Consider the following 17,083-nt stretch of genomic DNA (forward strand, 5'->3'; position numbering starts at 1 on the left):
AACACTTCTATACTTCACAATTGAAAACGATATACATTTTCGTACTATATCAAATCAATCTAAACACTTCCATAACCAACACTTGATACACATTGTAGTGTTGTATCAATGTCACACACAACTCGGCTTAGAGGTCCATCCCCTATCTTCCCCTAAACCGTGGAGTACATCCCCTATCTCCTCCCACGCACACAATGTATATAAACATAGATCATATACATAAACAATCAATACATAAAGTCGATGTATTATTCCAGCCGCTATATTCGATAGCATACTCAATCGATTAGTTTTAGTTTGCCTAATCATCATGCATTGTCTACAACAATCAAGGCTATCATCCACCGATAGCCCAAAGCAGTTATTTCTAAACAGGAAATAAATGCACCAAATGGATATATTATCAACATTCAACCGGGGTGGTCGATTAAATGAATCCAACTACACCCGTTAATCCCATAATCTTTTCAATTTGAATACTCTCAATTCAATTCTTCATTTCTCAAAATTAATTATACAAATTAATTTATCCAATTAATTAGGGCATTTTTCCATAATTAACATAACAACCCCAAGGTTCCACTTTTATCCATAGTTCATCATCTATATCATTTCTCTATGCCAAACATGCATATAGGTTTAATTATAAATAAAACCCCATCTTTTGTAAAATTACACAAAGACCCAAACTTTCTTAAAATTACCCAACAACCCCAAACATATCAAAATGCTAAAATTTAAAGACAAAGCTCATAAAGAGGAGTAGGATATCCCTACCTCGAAGTTAGAGCTCAAACGGGGAAGTTGAAGAAAACCAAAATACTCCAAACTCAAAGATCCACTGATCAAAATAGAGCCATCGACGATCAACACACTTTTTACAAAGGCCGGAGGATAGGGAAACACTCTAACTAGATCAAACCCTAGAGAGAAGGGAGATCCTAGAGAGAGAAGCTCTCAAAAATGTTTTTAGAAAGTAAGAGAGAGAGAGAGAATGCAAAAAGTGATTTTAAAACGCCCAGCTGCCAACTGATATACGACATTCCCGCTCGAGCGGATAACAAGACGCTCGAGCGTCAAGAACAGAAAACTGGGTACGCTCGAGCGCAAGAATGCCCGCTCGAGCGCCAAGACACAAAGACAAAGGACACCCGCTCGAGCGTGAAAGACCAGTCCGCTCGAGCGTAGATTTTCATCTCCCAGAACTTTCACCAACGAGGTACTAACCGCTCGAGCGCCAACAAGCCCACTCGAGCGCAATAAACCCGCTCTAGCGTAGAAAACACACCTGCAGAAGTTTTGCAGGGACTCGAAATGCTGGAAGGGTGTAAACCCCGCTCGAGCGTAAAATGACCTGCTCGAGCAACAGCAATGGGAGCCAAAGCTCTACCAACCTATAACAACCAAGCCCAACACGTCCTAAAACTCAAACAAATTGATTTAAAGGACGACAACAAGATAGATACAACTGCTAACTCTATGGAACCGAGTCCGGAATACAACTGAACAGTAAAGGAGACAACCGGGATCGCTATACTTTCAATGGATTGGTGAAGATAACAGTTGTGATTTAGTAATGAAATAACATATTTCAAAAGAAAATGAGCTAAGAAGATCATATTATACACACATTCACATCAACAACATATTCATTTCCACCTACCAAAATATACCATCATGCAATTCATTACAACATAGCCCCACAAGCCATGCGATTACCCCAAAACTATCAAAAACTAACAAAGTCAGTAATTTACTTCATCAAGTACAAAATCATACAAAACTCAATGACATAAATCATCGCCTTCATTTTGTTCTCCATCCTTTGAAGCCTTTTATGAATTTGATTTTCCATCTCAGAAACTATTGCCCTTAGCTCATATAATTCTTCTGTTGTTAATGCTTGACGAGGTCCGGTATTAGGACAGATTGGGAAGGTAACGTCCACATCATCATCATCTGCAAACTTGAAGTAATTGCAGTGTGCCTTATTCTTATTACTCTACAATTCATGAAAATCAGTTAGTCACAGCAAGCAAACCAATTTCCAAATAGCAAAGGATTAATTACATACTGACATAGAATAAAGCTTGGTACTTACATATTTTGATGGGCACACAAAAAACAAACGCTTTTGATTTCCATTCTCATTGGTTCGTACGATATACATGGCAGCTGTTCTCCCACAATCACACATTCTTGGTTTTAATCTAATGTTGTTATTGTTAGTAGAAGAATAAGCCATTTCTTTATCTGCATAACCAATACGTAAGCCATTTCAATTTCCTAAGATGAAAAAAAGGTTGATCTTCAGTGCAAACATTTTCTGTATAACCAATACATAACCAATACCTAAGCCTTAAATAAATAAAAAAAGATCACCTAAGATGATAAACATTTTCTATTTTACAACAGTTCATAAATATGGTCTTCAATGTATGAATTTGGGTTCAAATTGTTTTGAAGTACAATAAACACTACCATTCAACTCTTACATCTAAATAACAGTCCTAAATTTATTGAAGCCCCAAACAAAATTTCCAACAATGCAGATTGAAAGTACAATAAACACTAACATTCAACTCTTAAATCTAAATAACAATCCTAAATTTGTATAAGCGCCAAACAAAATTTCCAACAATGTAGATTGAAGTTAAAAAATAAAACATTTCCATTTCCTATATTCATAGAATTCAAATTCATATCATCCAACTATAAAATCATATATTCATATAACAAAACAAATGAAATGAAACAGATATGGAACAAATAAAACCAAACAAATCCTATATTCATAGAATCCTAAATTTACAAGCCCCAAATCAAATGGAAATAACAATCCTAAATTCTAAATTCAATCCTAAATTCATAATCCAAAACAAAACAAAAAAAAAAATCCCAACATCAAATCAAAATAACAGCAATTTAAGGCACTAACATTCACAATCCCAAAAATAACAACAATGCAGATTCATAAACGCTAACATTCACAATCCTAAATTCAAAATCCAACTCTCAAATGCAAATAACAATCCTAAATTCATAATCCCAAAAAAAAAAAAGTCATACACTACAGTTATACAATCCTAACTTCAAAATATATATATATATATATAACAATCCTAAATTCATAATTCTCAAAAAAAATTCAAACACTACAATTAAACAATCCTAACTTCAAAATAATAATAATAATAACAATCCTAAATTCATAATCCCCAAAAAAAAATTCATACACTATACAATCCTAACTTCAAAAAAAAAATAACAATCCTAAATTCATAGTCCCCAAAAAAAATTTCTTACACTACAGTTATACAATCCTAACTTCAAAAAAAATAAATAAATAACAATCCTAAAATTGGGATTCTATCGTAGGCAAAGCACAAACCATGACACAAGATGATGGGAAAATCATAACTCTAACAGCAATTGAAGGCACAATACAGAAATTTAAGCCACAGCAAAACCCTAGTTTTGCGATGTCGGGTTTCTATGAGAGGAGTCAACTCCGATTTGTCTACCCAACACAGAGACGAGAGGGATAAGAGAGGGATCAGTGACCTGAGTTGGTTTTTTTACCCAACACAGAGACAAGAGGGATGAGAGAGGGAGCACTGACCTGAGTTTAATCGCAGTGAGAGAGCGAGAGAGCGAGAAAGTTTTGAATTCTTGAATCGCAGCTCCGAATGAGAGATGGGTTTCATAGACGAGTTGAATCGCGATCCAAATGATATGGGTTTGCAAACAGTTGAATCGCGGCTATGGTGGATTTGAAGAGTTGAGAGAGGAGAGAGAGTGTTGGGAATGAGATGAGATGGAAAATGATTTTTTTTGGAAATAAAGAAAAGATAGAGACAGGGCGTGTATCGTTTTCGGGCTGTTTAGGGGGACACAATTCGAGCCGAAAATCATTTTCCTTAATTATATTCATAGTGTTTTGATTTCTAGTAAAGACATCCTATAATCTTACACAAACAACTCGAGTTTATTTTAATTACATTCCAATAATTATGTACTGTAAAACTTCACCGACAATCGTATTGGATCCTATGGCTGCCAAAAATGAAGCAAAAGTATCCTATATTTGAAAGGTCGTAATAAACTTCCTTTAGAGTAGTAAGGATCTATGGCCCCATTTGTTTTCAGAGGTAGAATTGATGGGATTCATAGTGAAGGGATTAATAGTGAGGGGATTGATAGTGAGGGGATTAAGTAAAATTGTATTTATTTTGATGATAGTTGTTAGTGTGGGAATTACTAAATTATTTTTATCTAAAATAATAAAACAAATAAAAAATATAAAAAATTAAACATTAATATTTTTAAAAAAAACTCCCAATATATAAAAAATAAAAAAAAAAATTCTAATCCCCTTACTATTTTTCTAATACCATCTCCACCTCCTCCATCTCAATCCCCCTTCCAACCTCCATCTATGTCATCTCTTCCATCCTAATCCCCTCCCCAACTCTACAAACAAACACAATACTAAATAACCCCACCTCCGTCCTAATCCCCTCCCATCTATTTAACCCCAAAACAAACCGGGCCTATGTTTTCTACTACTTGAAGGGAACAAGAGTAATTTTTATCATGCCTTGTATGGTAGTCTGAGTTATATGTGTTTTGAATTTGTTGTTTAGTCTTCTTATGTTAAGAAAGGGCTTGAAAACGTGTCATTGAATCCGTTACTTTCCAATTCACTAAACACAAAAATTATCAGGAGCATTGTATTATAAACTAGAAAATAACATAAAACTCGAAGAGACAAAACAAACTATTGTTATTTTTGCATCTAGGAAACAAATATTGTTCTATTCACAAAACATCGTCTATGTTGGTGATGGGGCCTTTAAACCAGTGTCGAGCACTAAAGATCCAAGAAGCAACGGTGAGAATGAGAAGGCCACCAACTGCAACTGGTGTATAATTAAGAGTCTGATCGGTAATTGGGTATGACACAGGTAAAGAGAAGAGCACTGATATGGTTGCAACCCAAAGAACTGCAATCCAACCAACTAGAACCCCATAGCGGCCTAGGTTGAAAGGGCCAGGAGTGAAGGACTTGCGAGCCAGAGTCACCCTGAAGAATATGGGAAGAGCATAAGCAATGTAGAGTCCAATTGTCGCTATTGATACCATGGCTTGAAATGCCACTATGCTTCCAAGAGACTGCAAAATTTTCATTGAAAAAGAGTACAATATTAGCATTAGAAATAAGAAAACAAAACTGAAGTTAGCTTTTGGAAGAATCAGAACATTTTCCGTGAACTTAACCAAGTTCCTGCTGTATTTATCAGTCATGGCATTATCTTCCTTTGGGAAAGACAAAGGCCCATGTGCAACATTTTATTGAAGAGAGAGAGAGAGAGAGAGAGAGAGAGAGAGAGAGAGAGATTACAAATAAAATAAAAGAACATCTTACCCATTAAGAAAAACCCTTAATATATTAGTAATAATATTGAGGATAAAATTCCTAAAATATGCATTTTGAGCCACTTAAGTCATCCAAGAGGGTTCGTTTGGCAAGAAGAGTTTGGGGTTTTTTTGGCTATTTTAGCCACAAAAGACAAAATAGGCTATTTTAGCCACAAAAAACAAAACATCGCATCCAACCCATAATCATTACATTCTTCTCTCACAAAAAAAGTCAAAAAAGCCAAAAAGCCCTTCCCAAACCAAGCTTTTTAGCCCAGGCTAAAATAGTCAAAAAAGTCAAAAAGCCAAAAAGCCAACCCACTTCCCAAACGGAGGCTAAAGTATGTGTTTTGCGTCGTTTTGATCCCTAAAGTTTTAATTTTGTTCCCTAAAGTTTTAATTTTGTTCAAACTCTTATCTGTGATTAGGGACTAAGGTAACAATTTAAAACCTTTGTGGACCAAAGTGTCACAAAACTCATACTTTGGGGACCATAGATACTTTAATGACGAAATTGACAAAATTGAAACTTGGAGGACCGAAACGACGCAAAATGCATACTTACTAATATTAATAATACACAAAAAGGAAGAGAAGGGTGCCATTTCTCAAATCTCTCCATACTAAAAACCCATAAATGGAAAAAATCAATAAATAAACTGAAAAGAGAACAGATTCCTTCCATTTGCATTAAAAGAAAATTGAATTCCATACCGTCAAAGCCATGCAAAATGCAATTATAGCAGAGAGCCAGACAGCATTCAAGGGGACCTCATGCTTGTTTACTTTATGCCAAACCGATGACAATGGCATGGCACCATCTCTTGAGAACGCGTAAGCCATCCTGAGAATGAATATATAGCATATCTTATCAAGTCAGTCCACAAGGGCATTCTCGTCTTATGACAAAAAATCATGAACAAGCTTGCTGTTACCTTGAATTACTCGTAATTGAGCTCATACCACAGAAAAATATAGCAACAGCAACCACTCCCAAGCAAATAATCCCCCCGATACCATTGCCATATCTATTTTTGAATGCTAAGTAAAACACTTCAGCAATGGCATATCCACCGGCATCATTGTTCTCGCTCAAAAGGTTTGGGATTTTAGTGACGGCAAAGGTGACACCTAGTAGGTAACCCCATCCAACAATTACAGATATCCCAATGGCACTAATAATTCCCTTTGGTCCATTCTTATCTGCACTTTTGGTTTCCTCTGTCTGGAAGCAAAAATTTAGAGGAAAAAAAAATATAGAAAGCTTGGTTTAGTTGTTGATTAATATGAATCAAACAGCAGAAATAAAAGACGGTAAAAATAAAGTGATATAACCAGCATAAATATTATATTAACCACAAATTTTGGTCTGGATTCATTCAACAAACAATCGTCAATATCAAATTTTTAGTTTCGAAGTACCTATCAAAATCAACTTTGACACCATTGTAGTATCATCTAGTATTTTCAATAAAATTGAGAAAATTAATGCAGAGTTATCAACTACATGTAAGAAAAAAGATAAGAACATTGATACCAATGCTTCAATTAATAATCCAATTTCAGGATAAATTCATACAATTCAACAAATTCACTCATTACAACTATATTACAACTCTTTTTTATCAAATAATCAACATTCTTTTTGGATAAATTACAAATACGCCCTCTAAGGTTTGCTTAAAATACAAATCCCCCCTGTAGTTCTAGAAATTACATTTCACTCCCAGAGGTCTCTAATTTCATAACAAATCACCCCTTTTATTAATAAATCATCAAGTCAATTAACAGTTTTTAATGATGTTAGAAATATGTTTCAATTAATAATTTAGGTAATTTTATTATTGTATAAGAGAGCAATTATGAATTTCGTTTTTTTAGTTAATTCTGTTAAATAAAAAATTCTGACAATGGGATATTTGTAATTTTCCAAATCACAGGGAACAATTTATACTTTAAGCAAACCTCAGGCTCGATCTCACCCAATATAGGCTAAAGACTGTATAGTGGTGACCATATGGGCTAGCCAACTGGAATTTTCTTCAAAACAATTTGAGGGGGTTAACCTAAGGATTCACCTCTAAAATTTGCATAATACTACATTTCAATTTTATGTTTTTTCTTCAAAGTTGAGTGGGGTCAATTGAACCCACTCAACACTATGTCACTTCACCCTTGTGAAATGGAATGTCCCTTATATTATTCCAAGATTTCAACGTTCAAAGAAAAATGCATCCTATCTATTGGATTTTGGTACTGAAACAGCCATATATCTATGGATAAACTAATGTAGCATCACAATTCCAGTAACCTTGCACTCCAACAAAGTTCTTTCATTTCACCAATTATTAGAATAATAGGGGGAAAAAAATCTCATAAAGATATAGAAATTTGTCACACAAGTCTGAGATTGAGATGATCTTATGACTACCCGAGGCTGCAACAGCATTTAACATGACAATAAACAATAGAATAGAACTTACCATATGGGCAGATGCATCATATCCAGTAAGGGTATACTGGCTCATCAGGAGTCCGAGGACAAATATATAGACTTTACTGTTGATTCCATCACCATTGTCTGTGTTGAAGAAAGTGAAAACAAACTTGGCACTGGCCTTTTCCTTGGCAACCGTGGGAATGAGAATCATAAGAACAAAGACACCTAAAAATACAAATATCCATTGAAGGTCCACGAAGAAGGTTGTGCGATATAGCACAAAACAGAACAATGAGAAAGGACTTGGGTACACTTCATACCTATAAGATTCCAGAGAGCAGCAAACTGTCCAAATAAGGACAACCACGTAATAGGAAGGCTGTTGATGATAGCATGTAGGAGCAAAATTCCACCATGTATGCCAATAACTACATATTTAGAAGCCTGGTATCCGCCACCATTTTTCCCACCTGTGCTAAGGAGAATAATCACTTGAATCAGCTGTGCAAGTGAGAAATCTACACTTGTTGTAACAGCCCACTGTGTAAAAAGTAAATTTAGAGATTAGGGTTAATAGTAGATGCAAATGGAAAAGAAGAAGCTTGTCCGAGTAGATTGAAGGTTTTCAATCTTCACAATAGGAAAATTCCCAGAAATACCTGACCAACAATATTGAACCTGCAAAGAAATATATAACTTTACTGAGAATCAGAGGATGCATTACAAGAAGATCAATAGGCTATATTTACATTACAATTTAAAGTTCAATACAGCACAAGCTAGCTCAGAACAATGTAAATTTTATGATTTTACAAATACATTTTCATTTTCTGCAATTAGTAGCCCAAGATTTGTGGATTGAGTCACTTACGTTAAGTAAGAAACCACTCATACCCCAATTAATACATAAAAAAAAAAAAATGGTAATATACAACATTGACATAGTTGGGCAATTTACTGCTCTGTTTTTTATTTTTTATTTTATTATTTTTTTTTTTTTCCGGCTGCATGAAATTGGTTATCAGCAGAATCTGAAACAAGGTTTTAGGAAGCACATGAGGTGTTTGTTCATTTCTGTGTTTGTGTTGAACCTGGTTAGGTATTATGAATTCCTAACAGGTTACCCTCCACCCAATCCCATTTTAGTTCATCTATAGGGGCACATTATCACTACACACCATAGGCCTATTTTATTTGTAGAATTGGGATTATTAATCTGTGGGACTTACATTCTAGTGTTTTGTCGCAATTTTTGTTATCCAGATTAGAATCTGACGGACATTTTAATCCAACGAAATTGGCAGATTTTTTAATCCTACGACTAATAATGCAGGAAAAAAAAACATATAATTGAGATTATATATTTCCATTTCCATTGAAAAATAAATATGGACAAAAGGGGGTTATGTATCCCATTAATTTAGTTAGATAACCAATCTTACACTAATCTCATAGATTGTTAATCCCCTCACCATTAAACCTTCTAATCAAACAGGGCCCATATGCTTTAGAGCAAATGAAAGGAGGAACGGTTATTCTAGCACTTATTTGAACATCATAAACTAAATTCAAATCGAAGATTAGATTGAAATTTCAACCAATTGCAGAGAACTGATAATAAGAACTTTCATGTAAAGAGGTTGATACATACTCATGTAAACCTCTGAATTTATCAATTTTTGGGCTCTTCATGTGCCATGGCTCTGAGGCTCTTTTTTCTTCTATAGTCATGATTAAAGTATAATTCATCAAATCTCAATAATATCGATAATGGAGTAAATAAGAGGAATTAGTCTTAATTCATAAACACAGTTTTCTAGAGTGCAGTGTCCCGCGTGTTGGATCTCACGTTCCAATCACTAGAATATGATTTGAGTTTTGGTGACATTGGTCTTGAAAGCACAAAATTTACGGAGTATTATCACTGGATGTAAGAAATTCAAGGCCTAGATAGAAACCTAGCAGCTGATGAGCAATTCAAGCTTTGCAAGGTAAGAAGCTCAGTCACGCTTGTCTGCCAATTAAATGGACCAAAGCTTAAAACTCTGTATCAAGCTCAATTACAAACCAATCAAAGCTTGACCAATGTCAAGCTCAGATTCATGAGGCACAACAAAAACATTTGAGGCAGTTGTCTACCGATCCTAATAACATGACCCGTGCTACATGGTGTCACCGGCAGTCAATGGGCAATTTGGTTCAACTTATAACAAGCTGAAAGTTAAAAAGTAGAATAACTCACCCATTGCATCCAAATAATTAATTTTTTCAGCTTTTTTAAGCTACTTTTGTCACATAAATTGTAAGTAGAAAATGCACCAAACAATCTATTATATATTTCTAAAATCAAAAGGACCAACAAAAAAAAAAAAAAAAAAGAAGCAAAAGAAAGCTATATGAAGTACCAAAAACTGCACCAAACAGCCCCAAAATACTGCACACAACTCCTAAAACAAATTAAGATGGATACAAAAAGAGACTACAAGTTGAATGTGTTTTTTTTGTTTTGTTTTGTTACATAGGGTATCCTAGGCTAGCTTTCATGCCGCAGACTAAATCCTTACAATCCGAACAAGCCTTTCAAAACAGGTTTTCCTATAGTTTGTGGCCTCAAGGGTTTTATGTTGGTCGGAGAAATCGAACCAGAGACACATAGAGAGAGCAGTCCCCTAAGCCCAGACCTGAAGCCACTAGGCCAACCCCTTGAGGTTTACAAGTTGAATGTTGTTATCACTAAAACATGTAAATGTAAGAGGGTATTGATTTATGACACAAGTGAATGGGGGCATTGCAAATTTGCAAGGTTTGGCATCAAATCCAATCAAAGTCAACAATTGAATCATTCGTAGAACATCTATAAAAAAATAAAAATATGATTACCAGCCAGTGAGCCATGAGGCAAAGGGTGCCCAACTAGGGCCAGCAAGCTTGGCACTCCAATAATAGAGTCCCCCAGAAGTAGGATAAGAAGAACAAATCTCAGCCATAGACAAACCAACAATCATAGTGAAAACACCAGCAATAAGCCACCCATAAACCAATACAACTGGTCCACCATAATTAAGCCCAGTATTGTACAGAGTAGTTATACCCGTAAGCACCGATATGATTGAGAATGAAAATGCAAAATTTGAGACTACCCTGAAAATTCCAAACAATACCCAGAACACAAAAACATTAATCATAACTAATTGACCCAAAAATTGGAGGAAAAAAAAAATTATTGGGTTTGTTGGGTTTTTACGAGAGATCACGCTTGAGTTCTTGTTTGTAGCCGAGCTCGTGTAGACGGGTATGGCCGGTATCGAGTGAGCTGTCACCGTTTTGGACGTGAGAAACCATAGCTCTGTAGAGAGAGAAAGGTGTGAGAGATATGAGTGGTGGGGGTGGTGTTTCAAAGAATCCACCACACTCCTACGTCTCACTCCCCCCTGATTGGAGTTGTGATTAATCAGAGAATCAGAATAGAATTTTATACATCTCTATGCACTCAGTGAAAAATGGAAAAAAATAGGTCGTTGATAGAAGGAATGGAGGGTGAAGTCAAACGAGGCCACCAATGTTGACGCTCGAAAATGCTGTTGGACAGTTCCGTCGACTTCGGAGTGTTTGGTTTGAGTTACAGAGATAGTTTATTTTAATTTAGGAATCTATGGTAGATAGTTTGGTGTAATTTTTGTTTATAATTTTTTAGGTAAAAATAATTTAAATATGTTGAAAAAAATTGATTATTTAAAAATTGAGAAAGTAGTATTTTTTTTATTTCTGTTTTCTGATTATCAACTTTTTCACCAAGGATCCTCTAGAGTGAAATTTCTCTAAAGTTTCCTAGAGTACTACATTGTGTGGTTGAGATTTACTGGCAAGTCACATCAGAAAAATTGATGTGACTTGCCAGTAAATCTCAACCACACAATGTAGCACTCTAGAAAACTTTAGGGAAAAATCACTCTAGAGGATCCTTGCTCCAACTTTTTACCTATAATAAGTTATACTAAATAGCACATTTATCACCCTACCAATTATTTTCGACTTCTTATTTTTAAATTTTGTTATTATAATAAAATTTTAAATAAAATTATTAAAAACGACATCAATAATTTTATGATACCTCATTTCATAATTAAACTCACATATTCACTATATCATGAGTTGTGATTTATAAAAGTACTCACCCCCATCACCACCCATTCATCTTTTCCAAATTCTACCTTCAAAACCTACCCACTTTCAAAACCTTAAAAGTTTTTTAGCAACAATATTTCGGCGGCAACGGTAACAAACCATTTGATTACATATAGTTCTCCAGCAATGATAATGAGTGAAAGTTTTTTCAACAACCACAATTTCATGAGACGAGAGAAGTACAACAATAAAAGCTCATAAGAGATTGATAACTTTGATAGTATTTTTAACTCAAATGAGATTGGTCTTATAAGAGTAAATTTCTTTAAAAAAAATGATAAAAATTGTTCCTCATTTTTCGAAGACTGAATTCCTAAACATATGATCGAAATTCATGAATACAGGCCCGAACGTTATTTATTTGTTTGGGAATTGGTAACTGAACATTTCCTATTTGCTCAAGAATAAATAACCGAAGCAGCAACAGAAGTAGGTAAATAAAGGTAGTCGGACCACCCTTGGGTGGTCAACCGGCCGGTTAACTGGGGAGTCAATCGGTGGGTGAAATCCTACTCACTTTTGCTCACACAGAGAGCATACAAGTATAGTGAAGCCATGGATCAATGACAAAAAAACCAGCCAGAGAAGCATGAAAGTGGATTGTGTTGTTTGTATGAAAAAAAAAGTAATAGAAAAAAAAAAAATCAAACAGATCGACAAAGCTCGTAATGTAATAAAGAAAAAATTTCTTAATCACCACAAATTTTTTTCACTGGTTTTGAGAGGTTCTGCCGTCGTAGGTTTTGTTAGAGTTTTGAGAGATCGACTTTTTGGATTATAGGGGTGTGCATTAAAAAGTGAGTGGAATGTTTTTACAAGAATAATTTTGGCATTATTTGGAGGGAGAAATTTTTTTTTAAGGGTTTTACAATTTATAAGTGGGAGTCCAAAGAAATGAGGGGTCCAAAATAATTGATGGAGTGCTAATAGCAGCACTCATGAAAATGGATTTCTCCAAATGTAAAATTACACATTTAGACAATCTGCCTTATAGAAGTTTTGAATTTTTCTTCCTTCTATCCCATTGACACCACCACCCTCCTTCAATATCTTAGTTGCGTGCCACCCTCCCACAACTCTTCCTCACAACCACAAACCTTGTGGAAAAAATGGGTTATTGACTATTATTTTTTGAAAATTTTATGTCAATAATTAAGTGGGACCCATATAGCCATTTGGATGGGTCCGAGTGGAAACATAATCGTCGCCAGTGGTGAACAAAAATATATATTTAGTTGGCAAAAATCAACTTCCGTGTGAATGAAAATTAATGTCAAATGTTTGAATAAAATGCAATTATGTTATCTCACATTGGAAACATAGAAGAAGGTTGAAATGTTGTAATCTTTAGGTTAGACTTTGGGTTTGGGCGGGCATCACAAGTTTTGTAAGGAATAGAGTTATGGACCAAATTGGTTGGACCCAAAAACAACACACGCTCACTGCCGCCACCCCAGGCCAAGTGTGAGGTAGGGTTGGCTTGGCCCATTACTTATCTTTTTGAGTCAAAAACTTTTAAATTTAAATTCAATTTTTTTGCGCTAATTTTGAATTTCAGATTCAAAAGTTTTGCTCCAAAATTTTTTGAAATTCAATCTTGAATTCCGGTTGTCTTATCCGAACAAGTACATTTTTGGCGAACAGGTACCTTCCCTCCGATCATGTCCCTTCTTCACACCAAACAAGTGCTTCCATGCCTATATAAAAGCAATCGCCATTCCAATTTTCTTCATTTCAAAAATTCCTTCCAAAGCTTTCATACATTCAATCTTCATTCGTGTATCTAAGTTTTGTAAGTGCAAAACATAATTTTGGTTCATTGTCCAATCAAATAGTGTGCTCTCTTTGTTTGTGGTGATTATTGTATTTGGGAGACATGATGTCTATTATTCTCGAGTACTATTAGAGATGACAAAATTCTATCTTAAAGATATAGTGTTCAAATACTGGTTTTAATCACAACTTATTCATAAATAATCTGTATAAGTATTGTAAAGTTTAATTTTGTTGTTTATTTTATTTGCTTATATTAATTATTTTCGAAATTATCTCCAACAATAAAGTCACCCAAAATCTTAATAGAGACATATAGAGAGATCACGAAGATGAAGAAAATAAACGGTAGGGGGCTAGATGGGTGGGGGACAAATGAGAGGTTAGACATGTTTACCAAAGAGCATGGAAGATCATAGAGGGCAGGGGAGGGTTGGGGAATTGAAGCCAAAATTGGGTATGGCGATGAAGAGTGGCCAAAGTTAGGGGTAGTAGTCAAAAGTAGTGGTGGTGGGTGGTGGGTGATGGGTGGGTTGGGGAAATATTATAGTTAGGATTTGAGAAGTTGGAGATGGAAGTAAAATTGAAATTTTATGATATGACTATGATCATAATTAAGTAAATAAAATTATGGACATGTTGCCGTCAAAAGGAGAATTTGAGATGCTATGAAAACCATCGTGCTTAAATATTAGGCGGGGTAAAGAAATAAAACGTGAAAGGATAAAATTGCCCTTCACAATCCAGGCATAATTCAAAGGGTAATTTTGTCCTTTCACAATTTCTAGCAAATGCCAAGCTTGTCTTGTCCAACTTCTCGACTTATAACTGGAGGTTTAGTGAATAGAGAAAGGCCAAGTGCCCCAGTCATATAATACAAGGGCAACTATATTTATTGCAAAAGCAAACTTTAAAAAAGATACTATTCCTGTCATTTCACATGTTTCTAAGCTTAAAATTAGGAAAAATTCTGTTTTCGCCCATTATTTATCTATGTGTTTATATTTAATGAAATATTATCTTAATGATAATTTTATCTTCAAGTAAAATGATCGTAATGGATATCAAAATACACCATTAACATTAAATCAAAGTTTTTTTTTTTCTTTTTTTTTTGTACATATCATTTAAAAATAAAAAATAAAAATCTCCGTGCATATCTTTTAAGTAAAAAAAAAAAAAACTTAACCTTAATTTCTCCATTGTTTCTCACTTCCTCCATTGTTGTTCACTTATTCTATTGATCATTGTTTGCTACATACTCTATAGTCATCTATTGCTTGCAAAGCATTGCTCTCATATTGCTTTACTTTCTAAGTTTATACTCTATTGATTATATTGTTTTGTCATTAGAACCCACCATAATTCTTGATTTTTGTGATGGAAAAGTTGCAAATCAATAAAAATTCAAATTCAAGTAACAATATGCATGGTTACAACAAAAGCAGTTATGAAAATGCAAGTTTTTTTGTGCTAATTTTTTTTTTCACTTTTTTTTCACGATTTTAATTCAGTAAACCAATATCGAAACATGTTACTTTTTTCGAATATCAATTGCTGAAATTATTAATTCTATTTGAAAATCAAATTCCGAATTTGGACATAAACCAAATTCGGAGCTCAACTTTCGAATTTAAGAATTTATTTCGAAAACCAAGTTCCGAATTTTTACATGTTTCGAAAGTTAAAAATCGAATAAGCCTTTTTTATATGGATAACCAGTACCGAATAAGCAAAATTGAATTGCTTCTAAAAAAAATGAGAGTTTATGAAAAATAAGAGATAGATGGTGTTATACGTCTTTAATGGAGTTTGCTACAAAACGATGTTGTTTCAAGATCTATGTTGAAACACGTCGATGCCAATTAATGACTTTTTCCATGTTGACTAGATTGTTGATTGAAGAAATCAGTTTGATGATGTAACTAAAAATCAAAGGAGGTAGTTTGTTGTATAATTTGAAGATTCATGAAGCGATTTGCTGAGAGATTTCTTGTGAAAGATGTTGTTGTGTTTTCAAGGTGGGTGGAATAAAAAATGGGTCTATACCATTGATTCTCTGTGGAACAATTGGTTTAAGTTGTGTGTAAAAGGATGTTAGTTTATGGTATAATTGAATCATGTGAGGTATTGACTGGGAACAAAAATATAAAACCAATTTCATAAGGGTGTGCATTGAGAAATTATGTACACATAAATAAAAGAGTGCATGAAAATAGAATTTCCCTAAAATTAAGGATGTTGTGCCTTTACAACGGACTGATGGTTGATGTTGTGCCTTATGGCACAACAGCTCTACTGTGAGGTTCCGTAGAGGCATTTTTTTTTACTGTATTTTGATGATCTGAACTATTCATATTATAAGGTTTTGCGAGTATATTATTCATATAAAAAATCAAATTAATTGGACATCTGTAACCCCATGATCAAGACCTAATTGTTTTTAAAAACATTATTAAAATCATGTTAATTGTTTATTTTTTGAAAAACAAATGTGCTCTTATTATGAGGTTACAAATGTCCAATTTACTTGATTTTTTGTATGAATGATCTATTCAACAAATTTTACAATATGAATTGTTTGAATCATCAAAAAAGACTCGGGACACGCCCCCATTGAGCCTCACAGCAGCCTGCTGGCACAGCAGAAACCCCAAACTCCTTTACAACCGGGTTATTTGCATTTTTTGGAATGACTTTAAACTAGATAAGTATTAATCACCATGGCTATTAGAAAACAAATTTAGCAAATGTGTAATATAAATTATTGCTTAATATACCATTAATCAAAGCATCAGTTGCTTAAACAAAAAGTGATTCGATTATTCTTTCCAATGTTAGAGATAGTTAATGTTAAATTCACATAATCCTTCTCCTTTCTTTACGTTTTCCACATTTGTTAATATTTTTATCTCTCTCTCTCTCTCTCTCGTACACACACACACGGATGAGTCTTCTAGTGAATAAAAAAAGGATGTGAATTGACAATTATTTTTTAATTGTGTTTGAATCTTAATTTACAAAACAAAAGAGAAGAAAAAAAGTAAAAAGTAAACAAAGTAAAAAAATATATAAAAAAAGAAAAAATTGTTGTTGGATTAATTTTTTATTTTTTTAATTACACATGACAAGTACATATGTAAAAGTAAAAATAAAATTCATTTCCCTTACATTTTTCTTTCCCTTCATAAATTTAAAATTGAAACATGGTGTATGTTAATGTAAATTGTAAATAATAAATCACCACTCCACCTACCACCTCCA

General features: G+C 34.0%; 1 protein-coding gene across 2 annotated transcripts; it reads right to left on the minus strand.

The window, feature by feature from the left end:
* Positions 1–4,682: 4,682 nt before the first annotated feature.
* On the minus strand, positions 4,683–11,484 carry LOC114293154 (amino-acid permease BAT1 homolog). 2 transcript variants are annotated; one of them, XM_028237186.2, is made up of 8 exons: positions 11,106–11,484; positions 10,742–11,002; positions 8,521–8,539; positions 8,182–8,401; positions 7,905–8,086; positions 6,357–6,646; positions 6,136–6,265; positions 4,683–5,175 (listed from the first exon to the last, which is right to left on the minus strand). In XM_028237186.2, exons 1-8 carry the CDS (start codon positions 11,201–11,203, stop codon positions 4,822–4,824), a joined length of 1,554 nt encoding a protein of 517 aa, XP_028092987.1. In that variant the 5' UTR covers positions 11,204–11,484; the 3' UTR covers positions 4,683–4,821. The 2 variants fall into 2 exon arrangements, with proteins under 2 accessions (XP_028092987.1, XP_082748679.1); XM_082892553.1 differs by lacking the exons at positions 10,742–11,002; positions 11,106–11,484 and adding an exon at positions 9,513–9,673.
* Positions 11,485–17,083: the final 5,599 nt, after the last annotated feature.

This window comes from Camellia sinensis, chromosome 10 (genome assembly GCF_055761805.1).
Source record: "Camellia sinensis isolate YWXY chromosome 10, ASM5576180v1, whole genome shotgun sequence".
NCBI classification, from domain to species: Eukaryota; Viridiplantae; Streptophyta; class Magnoliopsida; order Ericales; family Theaceae; genus Camellia; species Camellia sinensis.

What these genes read in the sequence shown, in the direction of transcription:
- LOC114293154 (XM_028237186.2), bottom strand. Translation starts at nt 11,203, where the DNA reads ATGGTTTCTCACGTCCAAAACGGTGACAGCTCACTCGATACCGGCCAT. An exon ending in TGCTCTCTGGAATCTTATAG is followed by an intron (nt 8,087 to 8,181) that starts GTATGAAGTGTA and finishes TTGTATTTTTAG; the next exon opens with GTGTCTTTGTTCTTATGATT. An exon ending in CATTTTGCATGGCTTTGACG is followed by an intron (nt 5,176 to 6,135) that starts GTATGGAATTCA and finishes AAAATTTTGCAG; the next exon opens with TCTCTTGGAAGCATAGTGGC.